At 37.1% G+C, this 17,733-nt stretch overlaps 1 protein-coding gene across 1 annotated transcript; it reads left to right on the top strand.

Moving 5' to 3' along the window:
- Positions 1-302: 302 nt before the first annotated feature.
- LOC143246082 (brain-specific homeobox protein homolog) lies at positions 303-9,709 on the top strand. Its single transcript, XM_076492298.1, has 3 exons — positions 303-871; positions 3,134-3,318; positions 7,858-9,709. The coding sequence occupies exons 1-3, from the start codon at positions 817-819 to the stop codon at positions 7,993-7,995; spliced, it is 378 nt and encodes a 125-aa protein (XP_076348413.1). The 5' UTR covers positions 303-816; the 3' UTR covers positions 7,996-9,709.
- Positions 9,710-17,733: the final 8,024 nt, after the last annotated feature.

Genomic DNA, 17,733 nt, shown 5'->3' with positions numbered 1-17,733 from the left:
CGGGTGCTAACACCACTATAAAATAATAGATGTGTTTGACGCTGTTATTGTTTCAACATCTCAGATGAAATTCGATATACCTAATGTATACGTTTGATTTATGACGCATGTTTTGAAACCTTCGGAATCAGAATGTCCATACTAAGAAAAACAGGAGTGAGCAATGGTCACGTCATATCTAAATCCTACCTTCTGTTATCTGATTGGCTGTTGTAGACAAGAAAGGTGGAGCCTGTAAAGTTCAACTCGATACATAAGATGATACTGGGTAAATACAGTGAATATTTCTGTAAGACACACGATTATCTAAAGCTCACGTTACGTTTATCAGACAGTTGTTGAAAGAAATACTAAGTTTTGAAGTGAGAATAATTTGAGGAGATTCCTGCGTTACGAAAACACGCCATATCGGCTTTTGTTCCACAATAAATCAGCCAAATACAGAACAAAGAACTGTTGATATAGACCGATAACTACCACAATAAAAAAATCTGCAGGAAATTATACATTCTTATCGACTCTGAACGTCTCAACTTTGTTGCATGTCTTTCAAATTAAGCATCTTCATTTGTTTCATAAACAGTTTATTAACTTGAGATTTATTTAGCGGTAAACTTTTCATCTTTCGTTTACAAGAGCTATGGAGTCTTACATGTCACACTTTCAACATCAACGTCCATCTTTTCTGATAGATGATATTCTTACAAAGCCACAAATCTCGAGTAATTTTAAAGGAAGTTCGTGTGCTACCACGACCTTACCGGCCTCTGTGCCTCTCTATGCCTCGCCGTATTTCCTATCCACAAAGGCCGCCACATGCCACTATCTGGGAAGGCTATGGAACGCAGCTCCCTGTTTTTCTCTGCGGCAGGTAAGTGACATTTCTGTTTGCAGTATCATTTGTTTAACGTCCGTCAAACTGATGAACGAGGCTTTTGAAACTGAACCAACATCAAAGGAGCTACAGACGACGAAGCTGCACATTGAAGAAAAGTCGTAAATCGTGTAAAAATTTTGTGATAAAGTTATGCAGCCAGTCTCTGATATTTCAGTATAATCTTAAATACTGCACGTGAGAACTGTGATACGAACGTTTATTAGTCTGTCAGGTAAACGTATGTAAAACAGAACTGTATATCGAACCAAACTTCAGAAAGTTGAAACTAAAATGTCACTAGAGAGGTTCTAAAGATATCAACAAGTAATCACATGTAAAGAGTACAGAATTTGTTCTGAGTTTGTGGACGTAAATATACTTTTAATTTTGCGTTTTAAAATCGCACGTGAATGTTCCTACACCACACGTGTATATTCCTAACCAGCACGTGCATGTTCCTACGCCACACGTGTATATTTCTAACCCACATATATATTTGTCTTGGTGGAAACATATATAACTCCCTTCATAAAACATCAGTTAAGAGGAGTCGCGATTCATGTTTCAGTGTTTTCCATCATTAAATGGTTTATTTGCAGGCTAAAACACAATTAAAATATCTCGCTATACATAAGTATATAACTGTGAGAAATAACTGAGTAATAAAGTATTACTGCGTGTATTTTGTTTATTTCTGTTATATGTAGGTAGCTTGCTTTGACCAGACGCTTATAGTTTTCGTAATAAACTAAGCAACAAAGTTTATATATTACTTACCTGTTTTAAGGCGTTCGACTCGTAATCCGAGGGTCGCGGGTTCGAATCCCGGTTGCACCAAACATGCTCGCCCTTTCAGCCATGGGGCGTTATAATGTGACGGTTAATCCCACTATTCGTTGGTAAAAGAGTAGCCTAAGAGTTGGCGGTGGGTGATGATGACTAGCTGCCTTCCCTCTAGTCTTACATTGCTAAATTAGGGACGGCCAGCGCAGATAGCCCTCGTGTAGCTTTGGGCGAAATTCAAACAAATAAAACTTGTTCAAAATTTGTAGGTGTGCGATCATAATTAAATCTAAAAATTACAGACACTATCTTATTTTATGATTATTACAAAATAAAACGGAACGAAATTTAAAATTCACGTGGACTACGTCACAAATTTCAAAATCTTTTCCCCTACGTGATAGTTATTCGTATAATAAAACAATTAGATTAATAAATGTTCAGAAATACGAAGGTAAAATAAGAATGAAATACAGTCGTTCAGTAAAACACCCTCCGCCCAACGCTTCTGTGGTTATATTTATTTACTTTGTTTTTTTTCTCTGCGGCCTCACACTGCTAAAAACCGGGTTTCGATACCCGTGGTAGGCAGAGCAGAGATAGCCCATTGTGAGGCTTTGGGCTTAATCTCAAGCAAACAAAATTTAGATTCTTATATCGTAACGTATCTATTTTTTTAAACCTACACTGCATAAGCAGGTTTCTTATGTCGTAACGTATCTACTTTTTTAAACCTAAACTCTATTACCAGGTTTCTTATATTACAACTTATCCACTTTTTTAAACCTACGCCAGATTATAAGATGTATTATTTAGTAACTTACACATTTTCTAAACCCACACCTGCGCCTTCGTAACATAACGCAATTTAAATTGTAAACGGTTAGTTTTACCAACTCGAAGTGGTTAGTTTTACCTCACTTCCGACACGTGTTATTTTGTTTGGCTTTTATCAGGAATAAGTTAAGACCAGCTTTTAAGACTTTAAACTAAGATGGTCTGTTGCAGTTTCTGGAAGAAATAAATATATGGTGACATCCAAAGTCAGGAGTTAATATGCTTCGCTCGTCTGTTATTAGTGTTGAATTCAAAATGTACCATGTATGTGTGTTAGCAGAAATTATTTCGTGTTTTGTTCTTGTACACCTACAAAACTATTATGTGCAATAAATTATGTATGACAGGAAACTTGAAATAGTCTAGAAAATATAACCCGGCCATACTTACATTTATAAATTAGTAGCATCGCATTGTTTTATGGGAACAAAAGATAGTATTTAAAAAAAAATGTAACAAATAGTTTGGACTCATCACTATTGCTGTAAAAGTGTATCAACGCCGAGAAAAAAAAATAGTTCCTTTTATGTGAAAGTTTTCTTATAAATATGTAAGATACGTTATGTATACACATAATTCGTACGATAAAAAGAGCTTACGTAATTGCTTCTAATATGATTTTCTCTCTCTGAGAAGGATTGCCATTTCACGCCTTACTCACCGGGGAACACACGGCCAAGATATGCCGCCGCCGAAAGGCCCGTACTGTCTTCAGTGACCATCAGCTTCACGGTCTCGAGAAACGGTTCGAAATTCAGCGGTACTTGTCCACTCCGGAAAGGATGGAACTAGCGACTATTCTCAACCTGTCCGAGACTCAGGTGAGACAACTGAGACCCCATTGAAAGAAAACCATGACATCAGTTTGATTGTTGCAAAGTTGTTGTTTTTTGTTTGTGTTTGAATTTCGCGCAAAGCTACTCGAGGGCTATCTGCGCTAGCCGTCCCTAAGTTAGCAGTGTAAGACAAAAGTGAAGGCAGCAAGTCATCACCACCCCCGCCAACTCTTGGGCTACTCTTTTACGAAACGAATAGTGGGATTAATCGTCACATTATAACGCCCCCACGGCTGAAAGGGCGGGCATGTTTGGTGCGACCGGGATTCGAACCCGCGACCCTCGGATTACGAGTCGAACGCCTTAACACGCTTGGCCAGGCCAGGCCTGCAAAGTTTTAAAAGAATTGGTAATTCTATAGTTATAACAAATTATTTTGAGTTTGAATATCATTTTCGCACAAAGTCAACAGGGATTGTACACATTGATATTCCTAATTATTCAACTGACAGACTCGAGGAAAGGCAGCTTGTCAACAGAACCCACCGCCAACCCGTGGATGCTCTTGTCTAACCATTCAGTTGGATTTTACAGTCACTCTTATAACCTCCCTCCAGGAAAACAGTGAGAAGCGCCAGTTTTCACCAGTAATCCTCAAGCTCAAATTGGGGACACCGTCTGATCCAACCAGTAATCCCCAAGCTCAAATTGGGAACACCGTCTGGTCCGACCAGTAATCCCCAAGCTCCAACTGGGGACACCGTCTGGTCCGACCAGTAATCCCCAAACTCCAATTGGGGACACCGTCTGGTCCGACCAGTAATCCACAAGCTCAAATTGGGGACACGGTTGGTCCGATTTATTTCCTTAAAAACTTAATCCCCAAACTCAGTTAATATTTAACAGACGCACGACGCATTAAGTGTATAGGAAGCTATTCATACCCGACGGTTAGCGGTAATTCTATGAACTCAGGATACGAGTCTTGTCGGTAGCAATGCGCACATACTCCAGATAGTGACAAAAACAAACACTTGTTAATCTACATGTTCATAAGTTAAACATCAAATTCACGTCACGATACTGTTGTCTGTAAGAGTTCAGGTTTTCTTTTCTTTTTAGCAAAACAGGGTCTCTGTGGTCTGCCTACCACGGGAATCGAAACCCGCTTTTTACCTGTGTGAATCGACAGACGTTCCGCTGTGCCATTAGGAGGCTAGCCTTTCTCTAACACATGAAATTTCGTATCAAATCACAGCATTCATTTATCATAAAGTCGAGAGCATATATAGACACGTAAGCTACAAAACAGAGTATTTTGAAAGGTACAGTCGTCGTACGAAACGTCAGATTTCCTCAAACGCGTTATTTTGTTTGCTTTATAGTATCAACATAATACTATGTATGTTAGTTATATTAACGCAAAACTAAACACAAATACGGACCAATGTGTTACCACAAGGACTAGGAAACCCTGTAAGGCCAAATCACAAAAATATTCACATAAATATAATAGTACTGTGTGTTCTATGTCCATGTAACTACTTATCTATATAAATATAATAGTAATGTCTGTTGTATGTCCATGTAACTACTTATCTATATAAATATAATAGCACTGTCTGTTGTATGTCCATCTAGCTACTTATCTATATAAATATAATAGCACTGTAACTACTAATCTATATAAATATAATACTACTGTTGTTGTATGTCCATGTAGCTACTTATCTATATAAATATAATAGTACTGTCTGTTGTATGTCCATGTAACTACTAATCTATATAAACTTATAATACTACTGTCTGTTGTATGTCCATGTAACTACTTATCTATATAAACTAATATATAAATATAATACTACTGTATGTAACTACTTATCTATATAAATATAATAGTACTGTCTGTATCTCCATGTAACTACTTATCTATATAAATATAATAGTACTGTCTGTTGTATGTCCATGTAAGTACTTATCTATATAAATATAATAGTATTGTCTGTTGTATGTCCATGTAACTAACAACAGTGTAATTAGACATACGCTAACCAAATTACGCCTGATGAAAACACAGTGTAGTTAGGCCTACATTATCAAAATATACATGACGAAGACTCTGGTACTGGAGTTGAAAGGTCCATAAATGGCAGATAGAAATTTTTTTTGTTTCTTGTGTTTTATTTTATTTTTGTATCAAGGTTGATTTTGTCTCCAAGATCATAATCTGACGATTCTATTTGCAAACATTCGCACAGCTCTAAATTTCTCTGAGGTAATAAAACAAACATATCAGTTTGTAAGAAACATGTGTGACGGAAAAAAATTGGACAGAAACTGTCAAATATGTTTTAAGATTTTAAACTATGTGTGTGTGTGTTTTGTTTGGTTTTTTACAATGCATCGTTACTAAAACGTTTCTTGTAGAAGCTTAAGCCTAAATCATTCTCTTTGAATGAAAATAAACCACTGTACAGTGAAGCTGTAGTACAGATCTACATTAATCCAGCAAATCGGCATGACTCTTTTTGTACTAAATATTTTCCATTCAGTCTAGTTGGTTAGAATTCAAACACTTTTCTCATTACTTTAAAGAGTGACAGTTTTCTCGCGCCAGCAAGCAAAACATTCGTCTAGTAATCGCTGGAACACACAAAAACAGGTAATTACACGATTTCTGGATCCGCTCGGTCGTTTAATGGATAAAATACAGAGTAGGTTTACTTGGAGATCGGACTTATGCATGTCAAAGAGAAGCTTAGGCGATAAGGTTCCGGATATAATGAAGTGATTACTGTCTTGTTTTCGCTTCAGTCTAATTTCATTTAATGATTGGGTTTCTACTGAGAAATACGGATGTATCTTTGGTGTGACATTCGGTTTAAAATCTACATAGTAGCACCTGCCGATCGCAGATTTATTTCCATTACAATACATATATAAGCAAACTTACCAACCAGTACAAAACATAAAAAAATACGCTTAATGAACGACTAAAGGTCCGTAAATAAAACGTTCATTCGAGTAACAGACCTGAGCAGTATTTTTCTAGTTTTGTTTTAATACAATAAATACGTGTTTCCTAATGTTTTATTGGCCTTTGCTTTCGGCGTGAACAGTAATGCTGTGTTTTCAAACTGAATGGTACTTCGTGCCACGTTGCTAAAGTCTTTTAAATGTAGCAAATTCACATTTTGCAATACTTACCAGAGGAAGACACCTAGCTCGCACTACCCGCCGTCACAAAGGTTTTGTCAATTTCTTTGGACCGAATATTTGTTGCTTTGTTGAATTTCGCGTGAAAATACAATAGGACTAATTGCGTTAGCCGTCCTTCATTTAAAAGCACTGAATGGAAAGTAATCGGATAATCAACAATACTATTTTACCAACGGAAAGTGGGATTGACCGCCACATTATAACGTCCCTATGGCTAAAGAATGAGTATATTCGATGACGGGATTCGAGCGTGGAACCCCTCACCAAATTGCGAGCTGAGTATCATAAATATCAGGTCATGCCAGGCCACTGCACAGCATAATGTGACTGGCTGTCATTCCTAAAATGCGCCTGTAAGTGGAAGTACGGCCCGGCATGGCCAAGTGTGTTAAGACGTGCGACTCGTAATCTGAGGGTCGCGAGTTCGCATCCCCGTCGCGTCAAACATGCTCGCCCTTTCATCCGTCGGGGCGTTATAACGTTACAGTCAATCCCACTATTCGTTGGTAAAGAGTAGCCCCAGAGTTGGCGGTGGGTGGTGATGACTAGCTGCCTTCCCTCTAGTCTCACACTGCTAGCACAGATAGCCCTCGAGTAGCTTTGTGCGAAATTCCAAAACAAACAAACAAACAAACAAAACAAACTGGAAGTGACAAAATAATTAAATTTAAATGAGTGTAGGTCAAGGGAAAATCACAATGAAATTCAACCAATTTTATAACAACGGTAGACAATAGGGGATTCTGAAAACAGTCAAAACTCGAGAAATGACAAAACAGAAAATATTGTAGTACATGGGTCTACATTTATAATTTGTGGAATTGTTTGTATTTTAAGTTGGTTTGTTAGTTTTTTGAATTTCGCGCAATTCTACTCGAGGGCTATCTGCGCTAGCCGTCCCTAATTTAGCAGTGTAAGACTAGAGGGAAGGCAGCTAGTCATCACCACCCACCGCCAACTCTTGGACTACTCTTTTACCAACGAATAGTGAGATTGACCGTCACATTGTAGCGCTCCCAAGGCTGAAAGAGCGAGCATGTTAGGTGCGATCGTGATTCGAGCCTGCGACCCTCAGATTACGAGTCGAACGCTTAACCCACTTGGCCATGCCGGGCCTTGAAGTTCGTTAATGCAAAAGTCAAAAGGATTGTGGACGTGGACATCACCGTAACCAGAGCTTATATAATACAGTGTGTGTGTGTGTGTGTGTGTGTGTGTGTGTGTGTGTGTGTGTGTGAAAAACAACCGAGGATATAACCTCGGTATCATTATAGCAAAATATGGTTCTTGGCGTGTATTTATTTCTACTTTTACCGTTTTAGCCGATTAATTTGGACTCACCAGTGGTTTTTTTTCCTCCCTCAGGTTAAAACGTGGTTTCAGAACCGCCGAATGAAACACAAGAAACAGATGAGGAAACTAAACAAAGAGCAGAATGAATGTGAGACCACAATCAACCCTCACGAGGACACGAGCGACAGTGGGGACTATGAAAACTGGTGACTGAATCAGAAGTCGATGTGGTGGGCGATCAACTTGATTAAAAGAACAAAAGACTGGTGACAGAAGACTAAATTTTATATCCGTCAGTAATTCACTTTGGAAACGCTCAGTGTTGCCCACCATCCACCCACTCATCCTCACTGGCCCCAAAAAAAGAACTTGTCGAACGTTTTATCCTTCAAAAATTAATTTTTATATTGAACACAAGGAGGCACGTGACCCAGATAACACTAAGGAACCTTAGCACAGTTTCTTAAATTAAATAAATATACTCCTGGTATCAAATTTATAAACCTTGGTGAATTATAAGGTGAATATTGGTAGCAGAAACATTTGGATCATTGTTAATCAATTCCAGGTTGTTAGTTACATATTCTGAAGACCCTCCTCTCTTCCTTCATCTTAAAAAAAGAAAAAGATATATACAACAAACTCTAAATATTTACACCTAGAATATTACATCCCCCATTTTATTAGCCATATTTTTTGTGCGCCAGCAATATCAAGCGTGTGGAGCGGTTATACCCAGTTCGATTTTGTTACTCATCAGGATTTCTGCCATCTTACCCCACAAATCGAAATTGTTCAACCTCCTGAATCCAAAACTGTAATTAGATCTCAAATCGGTCAAGAGATAGCGGAGATATGAGCTAAAAGTTTGTACTTGGGAGAAAAAAATAAAACAGTCAGAGACGTTCATGAGCCACAATGCCGCGGCTAAATTTTGTCGAGACGTCAATTTTTATCTAAATATTTATGTCTGATACTTGAGTATCATACAACCACGAACATTTCATGAAGTTACTTTTTCTACGTGTTTTCGTCTATAATGTTTGAGTATCATAGCAATCAAGAAACATATTGTTAACGTACTGTTTCTCTGAATGTTTACGTCTGTAATATTAGGGTATCACAACAACCAAGATTGGTTTTGTTATTGAATTTCGCGCAAAGCTACACGAGGGCTATCTGCGCTAGCCATCTCTAATTTAGCAGTGTAAGACTAGAAGGAAAACAACTAGTCATCACCACCCACCGCCAATTCTTGGAATACTCTTTTACTAACGAATAGTGAGATTGACCACCACATTATAATGCTCCCACGGCTGAAAGGGTGAACATGCTTGGTGGGACGGAGATTCGAACCCGTGACCCTCGGATTACGAGTCGAACGCCTTATCCCACGTGGTCATGCCGGGCCTCAACAACCAACAAATACATCGTGAAGTTTGTTTTATGATCAACCGCTACAAACTCTGACGTTACAAATGTCTTGCACAATAATCAAGAAATAGTGATGACCAGTGAAGTTAACGTTTCTTTAAATATTTACATCTACAGTTTTGAGTATTCGAATAACTTAGCAATCGAAAAACATCTCGTGTTATCGTCTATAATATTAGTACCACCTTAGCAACTGTTGTGAGATGCTTATTTCTGTAATATAATTATACTCACCTTACACATTGTGCAATGAAGTACAGAAAATTGATAAATCGATGGGTTTGAAGCACCTTTTCTATTCTGTTATGACACCAGGTAAACAAAGGTTTACAGGTTGTATTATAGCATAAAACAGAATTGTGATTTATTAATTTTTAAACACATCATGTAACATATCCCTTTTCGTGTAAATTCGTGACGTCAGAAGTACAAAATTTTCTACAGCCAATTAAGGCTTTCCTTAGTGTGTGTGTGTATATAGATAGTTTGATTTAAGGGAAACGAATACTTTTAATGTTTGGAAAGTGCACGTTTGTCGTGCAAATTTCACTTCTAAGAACAACTAAAAATAAAGTAAATATTTAACTTGAATTAAGTTTGTTTTATTTTGTTTTTAAAACCTAATATCCTGTAATAGGAAAAAGCTAAACCAACTTCGAGTGGTAATTGCAATTACATAGTAGGCTTAACTAAAATCAGGCTAGTGCTAAATAGATGCTGTCGACCTCTGGTTATTGTGAACTATTATAGATTGTATTATATAAAATCAATTACAAAGTAGGCTTAACTAAAATCAGTTTTGTGCTGGGTAGCAGCTGTCATTATTTGGTTATTGTGTACTGTCATAGGTTGCATTATAATACATAAAATTAAAGAGATTTGATGGGAATTATTCATCATGTAAAAAAAAAGTCAAACAAGAAGTTAACGTATTAACAATACATAATATTATTGAGAGTTCTAGGGATATTGCTACTAATATAATATTTGAAAGAGAATTGTTAAGTCTGGCTGATAGCTTGACTGACCGTAAATCCCAAGGTTAATGGTTCGGAACCGTTGCCGTAAAATCGCGTTCCGCCTTTGTAGCCATATATGTGTTTTCTAAGAGTGTTGGTCAAATCCTACAATACGATTAAAGTAGACAGACAGTTAACGATGAGTGCTGTTGACCAGTTGCCTTTCAATTCAATATTAGGAACGACCGGCGCAGATATGTTATAAATATGTTATAATATTTCAAGAAGAGCTATGCGTTAATATTGAAGACGACATATAAAGAAATACACGAGCTAACACTGAAATATTTTAAAGCTAAGAATTTACATTCTAATTATACGACATGTGAAAATAAAAACAAAACGAAATTTCCAATTCTGTAAAATAACTACTGCAGTATTGGTTAATAATGAATTTCCAAAAATTACTAAGTCAACACTTTAATGTCATTATTACACTCTTTCGAGTTGTTCGGAAAAGTATCGAATCCATCATGATCACCGTTGTAAAATACATACTCTATAAGACCCAAAAAAGGCTAAACCTAACATTACCAAGTGTAGTTAATATCCACGTTGCGAGTTACTTTGAGTCATGTTTTACTTGTTTTATAACTGCTTTTCATTTGACAAGTTCAACTCGCACAACCGAGGCTTTTTTCAATGTACTAACCCTAAAATATACCTCCATAATATATGCTAACCCTAATATACGTTACTACTACATATCCCAACCCCAAAATATACAACCACATTATACGCTAACCCTAAAGTATACGAATACAGTATATATACCAACTCCAAAATATACAACTACATTGTATGTTAACCCTAAACTATACGAACACAATATATGCTAACCCTAAAATATACATTATACTCTAGCCTTAAAGTATACAACTAAAGTATATGCTAACCCTAAAATATACGACCAATATATATTATATTTTAACTTTATTCAGTCCCATTAAATAAAAGACCATTAACTTTTTTTGTTTTTCTAAGTGACACACAACCTTCTAAAAGTGATTGTGCAAACCCGATTTCCTCTACGAAATAGAACACACTTTCAGCAGAACAACAGACTGCCTGAAACGTCTTGTGGATAAATGCTTTAATAGCGAGTTATTATCCAACGTAATTATCCGAAAAAGTAAAATATAATAAAATCCCACTCAGTAACTACTAAAATTAATAATGTGAACAGAGATTCAGGGCTCTCAAGCTTAAGGTAACTGTATCTTCAGGAGGTAATGGAAACGGTAAATAACCTATGCCTCTTCTCTTCTGGAACATGATCCTGAGTGGAAAACCTTTTTCCGTTTGATCTGTTTCTTATGTGGTTGTTAAAGAACGGTATTTGAAAAATTAAATTATAGCTTCGAGATGATATTTCAAGTTGTTTTGATCGATATGTTCTTCTGTATCGTAGACATACGAATGAAACTTATACACGAACGTTTAGTTGTTCAATCACAAAACAGACAAAATTCATCAACTTTATTATAACTCAGTAGTGTGTTTATTATTACTATATTTGTTCGTGGAACTTAAACTCGCTGTTCTATTTTACAGCTCGCTTGTTTCTTCTTAGGGAGATAGAGATATGGTTTGGTTTGAATCTCGTGCAAGGCTACACGAGCGCAATCTGAGCTAGCCGTCCATAATTTAGCAGTGTAAGACTAGGGTAAAGGTAACCAGTCATCACCACTCACCGCCAACTCTTGAGCTACTCTTTTTACCAACGAATAATGGAATTGACCGTCACATTATAACGCCCCTACGACATAATCGGTGTGACGGGGATTCGAACCCGCGACCCTCAGATTATGAGTCGAGCGCTTTAACCACCTGGCCATGTTGTTATAGTTCTATGCTATTTCCTTCAGCGGTGAGCTGGAAGGCTTACAACGCTAAAAATCAGGGCTAAATCCCTGGAATGTGTAAAAAAAAATGAATCAGACTTTACGGTCAAAGCAACAACATGGCGTAGTTCGTTTTACTTGTTTTGCTCGCGTAACGATTCTACTTTAGAAATGTAATACCTTGTAAATGCCTCAGAAGTATCCAATGCATTATTTCTCGTATCAAGTCCTGATAACTAGACCAAAAACTCAAGTAGTCTTCATACACTATATATATCAGAGTTACGCGATTAAACTTACATATTTCGTTGTCCTGTTCGTGAAATAATAAAATTTCATTGGTTTATTTTTAGTGTGACACTCTTTTCCAATTATTTTTTCCAAACAAAATTCTTCCGAAAATAAAAATAGTACCTTATCTTCACTTTACTTTCAGCCAGTAAAATATTTATTTGACTTAGTGTTGCAACTTACCTACATAGGGCGAAACTAAAATTCAACTTGGTTTTGGGTTTTGCTAGTCATATATATATATATACTACTTATAAATAAATCTTAAAATGTATCATTTCATCAATTTGTTAACAATGTTCTCGGCCATAATCCCAGTAATATCTCACGAGGTTCAGCCAACTTGGAAAACTTAGGTTAGTTACAAATACATATGAATATGCAAAATAATAATGGAAAATAATATGAGAAATTTTCAGAAACTATTCTTTGATGAACAGTTGAGGAAATGCATTTTTTTTATCCTGAGCTGTCGTCCACTGTCCCGTTTTGATAAATCTTTCCTTCCAGGACATCTCTAATCAGACTTTATAATGTGATATATCCATGAGTATAAGGAATAGCTTTGAAATGATATCACACTGCTTTCCTTAACAGACCTTTTGGTACGACCAGCACTGGTTGCAGCTTTACCATCTACCAAAGTTCAGATATAACCATCGCTAATTTAGAGCTGCTGATCAGAGGAAGGACAACCAATCAGCAACACCCACTGCCTACGCGGCTTCTCTTAACAGAATAACAGTATTGGCAGTAACAAACTATAATACCTTGGCAGCTGAAAGTATGAATGTTTTTCAGTGGCATATTTTGGCTCAAGCCTTGGACCTTGCAGTTCGCAATCCAGCACTAACCACTACACTATACATGAACTGCAAGAGCTGGTACAAATTATTTAGCGTTTTATCATTAATGAAATACATAGGCCAAAGGGTTAATAATATCCAAGTTTCATTGTTACCCTGTCTGGTTTCTAAGGGTCACACTTCCTAGTTTTAAAGATTATATCGTCTGAGTTTAAGGATAACGCTGTTCAAACCTAAGGGTGACACTGTGTAGGTTTCAGCGTCACATTGTGTATGTTTAAGGGTGACTCTTTCTAGGTTTTAGGGTTACGATGTCTAGGTTTCAGAGTCATGTCATCTGTGCTCTATAGTTACAGTGCCTAAATGTTAAGATGGCAATGTCTAGGTATCGCCGTTATATCGTATAGGTGGTAACGTTGTTTAGGTTTCAGTAGCAGATATTGGGTTATGCTACTTAAATAAATTGTACTGAGGAGATACAAGGTTATACTGTACATAAAGCTTAAGTTATAGGATTACACTGCATACGATATTGAATATTAGAAATAAAATTGTCTTTACAGTTTTGGTTTTACTTTTTGGAGGGGAAATCTATCAAACCACGGTTACAAACTAAAATAAATGCACCATAGAAAATACACAAAAAAATCACGAGAATTGTATTTGGATTATTTTTCCAAAGAGGCATGTGTGTGTTTTCTTATAGCAAAGCCACATCGGGCTGTCTGCTGAGCCCACTGAGGGGAATCGAACCCCTGATTTTTGCATTATTTTTCAAAGAGGCACAGGAGAAAAACTAAAAACTGAAACTATGTTTTTTGATGACGAAAGACCAACTTAAAGAAAAAAATATCAAAACAGCTGGTATTAGTATTAAAACTTATTAAAATAAAGTATAGAACATCACTTCGAGCTTCTTAGGTCATATTTAGGATAACAAACAGAGCTTACAAATTCTACTTTATTTTAATAAACGTTTCGACACCCATACCAGCCGTCTTGAGATACATTTGAAGCTGTGGTTACTGGACAGAAGTCGAGTTAATAGAATTTAATAAAATGATTTTTCGTCTCTGAAAATAACAGTCACGTGATTGCTAATTTTGAACAGAAAGAAATGAAAATTTTTATTTAAAGAGTTATCTTGCGCTCTTGAAAGAGGACATAAAGGAAAAACTGATATTTCTTTATTGTAAAGTATGACCATTTGGTTTGTTTGTTTGTTTGTTTGTTTTTTTAATTTCGCACAAAGCTACTCAAGGGCTGTCTGCGCTAGCCGTCCATAATTTAGCAGTGTAAGACTAGAGGGAAGGCAGCTAGTCATGACCACCCACCGCCATCTCTTGGGCTAATCTTTTACCAACGAATAGTGGGATTGACCATCACATTATAACGCCCCCACGGCTGAAAGAGCGAGCATGCGAACCCGCGACTCTCAGATTACTAGTCGCACGCCTTAACACGCTTGGCCATGCGGGGCCTTGACCATTTGGTACCTCAGACATGGACAGTAGAATTCTTTTTTCCTCGCAAAAAATAATTGATTAATACTTTATTGTTGTTTTGAATTAATCACAAAGCTACACAATGGGCTATCTGTGCTCTGCCCACCACGGGTATCGAAACCCGGTTTTAGGGATGTAAGTCCGAAGACATACAACTGAGCCTCTAGGGGGGGGACGATTAATGCTTTAAATGTGGATGTTTGTTATGTAATAAAACGTGGGTTAACGGGAAAAGTGTAGGATAAAAATATTTGTTCCGTGCAGTTTTTGATTCATCCCAAATTACACTGCCTGCGACACTTTATACATTTCTTTGTTTGTTTGTTTTGGAATTTCGCACAAAGCTACTCAAGGGCTGTCTGCGCTAGCCGTCCATAATTTAGCAGTGTAAGACTAGAGGGAAGGCAGCTAGTCATGACCACCCACCGCCAACTCTTGGGCTACTCTTTTACCAACGAAAGTGGGATTGACCGCCACATTATAACACCCCACGGCTGGGAGGGCGAGCATGTTTAGCGCGACGCGGGCGCGAACCCGCGACCCTCGTTACACATTTCTTGATGACGAGAAATCCACTTGAAATAAAAATGTATCTCAGAACGGCTGGTACGGGTGCTAAAACCTACCCATACCAGCCGCTCTAAGATACACTTTACACGTTTGTATTTATTTATTATTTTTTTAATGTAGGGAAATCCTCTTGATGCCATTGATAAGAGAGTTCTCACTAATGATGAGGGTGTCTAAATCCTCATTACACGCTAGTGCCTGCCTTGTTCTTACACTGTTAGCTTCCTGCTGTATTAATTGAACAGCGGCGTGAACAGAGAGCAGCTTACCATAACCACAACAATGACGCACGTGTGGTATTCTTCACGAGAACAGCTGCTGCTCACGGCACGCAACATCTCGTAGAAATCGAGTCCTAATGAGTTGAGCCTATGTATTATAATTCTACTCCTAAAACTAAAAAAATATACTCACAAAAAAAAAGACATTCAAACTAGGACTAGCTTGTTCATCACTTCAAAGCGCAATGAAAGATTTGAGTTTTGCCTAGTTTGTGACCAACTTGATAATTACGAAAACAAAACAGAAATATTACTGTTCGTTTGTTGTTAAGTGCAAAGCTAAACAATGAGGTATTTGTGATCACCACAGGTATCGAAAACATATGCTTATAGTTATAAGCCCTCAAAGCTACTGAAGGATACATTAGGGAGAATGGGTGTAGATGTTCCTAATATAAGACTCCTACTTATTGAGTTCGAACGTCCTAGACACACACTTAAAAGAAACAAAATAAAAACTTTATATTTATGAAAAGTGGCGTTTCGAAGGTAGAGATTACAGCCTTTGCTCTACGGGTTTGATTCAACATATAATCGTGAATATTCTCTGAACAAGTGAAACCGCGGAATACAAGTCTCTTATAAATATAACCAAGACTTGTCTTAGGAGTGTTATAAGTACGGGCTTTTGATACCAAACTGCTAAAATAGGATTAATACCACATTAAAAAGGAATATTACCAGGCAAAATATCTTTCTTAGCTGGTGGCATTTCAGGTTACCTGCTGCAAAAGCTCGAAGAGAATTTTGAAGTGGTGCTTGTCAACTGTTATTGTCGAAACGGTTTCATTCAACTTTTTAAAAGTAAAATTAACAAATGGAACTACAGACAAGTCTAAATAGATATTGCTTTACTTCTAACATAAAAAGGCAGACGTTTCTAGGCTTTACCATTTACATGGTTAGGGCGCTCGACTTGTAATCTGAGGGTCGTGGTTTCGAATCCCCGTTACACCAAACATGCTCGCCATTTCACCCGTGAGGACGTTATAATGTGACGGTCAATCTCACTATTCGTTGCTAAAAGAGTAGCCCAAGTGTTGGAGGTAGGTGGTGATGACCAGCTACATTCCCTCTGGCCTTACACTGGTAAATTAGGGATGGCTAGCACAGATCGCCCTGGAGTAGCTTTGTGTAAAATTCTGAACAAACAAACCATTTATATCGATACTGTTTTAGTTCCGAGCTAACAGAGTAAGTTCTATCTGATTTTGCTGTTGGTCCGATGTTATCTCTCTTCTGAACAATGCTCCAATTCAGTGAACGTCTGGCGATTTTGATACAAGTTAGTAGTAGCAATTAAAAACAAACAAAACTGGACACTTAGCCAATTATTTATGGAGAAATCGACTTGGTGGTCACACCAGAGTTGGACCTACTGATCCAACCAGATGCAACTACTTAGCAAACCTTTATCACCCACCATCCAACAGAGAAAAGTACTGTTAGTTAAGCGGTAACTTATCTACCCAGTGGCTTAGCGGTATGTCTCTGGACTTATAACCCTAACAAGCAGGTTTCGATACCCGTGGTGGGCAGAGCACAGATAGCTCATTGTGTAGGTTTGTGCTTAATTCAAAACAAACAAACCGTTAGCTTAAAATGGGAGACAAATTTTGTGCTATAGCACGAACTCGAACCCAACTCATCAGCTCTGAAATTTATAGTTCCACTGCTGCTCCCTCTATTCAATAAATCTGATCGTTACAGAATCGTTTAAAACTACTTTCTGAATGTAACAGGGTAAATTAGCGCTTGTTTTATCTATTTTCCGTAATGAGGAAAAGTTGTTGTTAGTTCAAAATGCTTTTGAACGAATGTAATTATTACAAAGTGTTCATGAAGATTAGTGAAAAATTACCGTATTTCACGTCTCGCTTTTACCTTAAAAATACCTGAAAAATTCTCACGCGTTTTCCAAGACAAAATTGATGGATAAAGGCAAGAGGTTAGGGTTCACTCAAAACGGCCTATCTTACAGATCGTAATGTCATTAATTACCAATTCTAGTATTTTCAATAGTATAAAACATTCAATTTAACTAATATTGTCTATATACTGTGAATAATATAGTATATTTGACTGTATTTACTCAGTAGGTTGAAAAAAGTCAAGGTTACATCAAGGTGTTGGTTGCTGAATCAAAATATTTTTTTTCTTATAATTGTCTTTCCAAAATTAGGGTTCGTCTTCTACGA

The sequence above is a fragment of the Tachypleus tridentatus genome, chromosome 3, assembly GCF_004210375.1.
Source record: "Tachypleus tridentatus isolate NWPU-2018 chromosome 3, ASM421037v1, whole genome shotgun sequence".
Lineage (NCBI taxonomy): Eukaryota > Metazoa > Arthropoda > Merostomata > Xiphosura > Limulidae > Tachypleus > Tachypleus tridentatus.
This window is presented reverse-complemented; position numbering and strand designations above follow the sequence as displayed.

Excerpts from the sequence above, each read along its gene's own strand:
- LOC143246082 (XM_076492298.1), top strand. The coding sequence starts at position 817 with ATGCCACTATCTGGGAAGGCTATGGAACGCAGCTCCCTGTTTTTCTCT. Across the intron at positions 872-3,133 it reads CCTGTTTTTCTCTGCGGCAG|GATTGCCATTTCACGCCTTA; the intron begins GTAAGTGACATT and ends CTCTCTGAGAAG. Across the intron at positions 3,319-7,857 it reads TCAACCTGTCCGAGACTCAG|GTTAAAACGTGGTTTCAGAA; the intron begins GTGAGACAACTG and ends TTCCTCCCTCAG.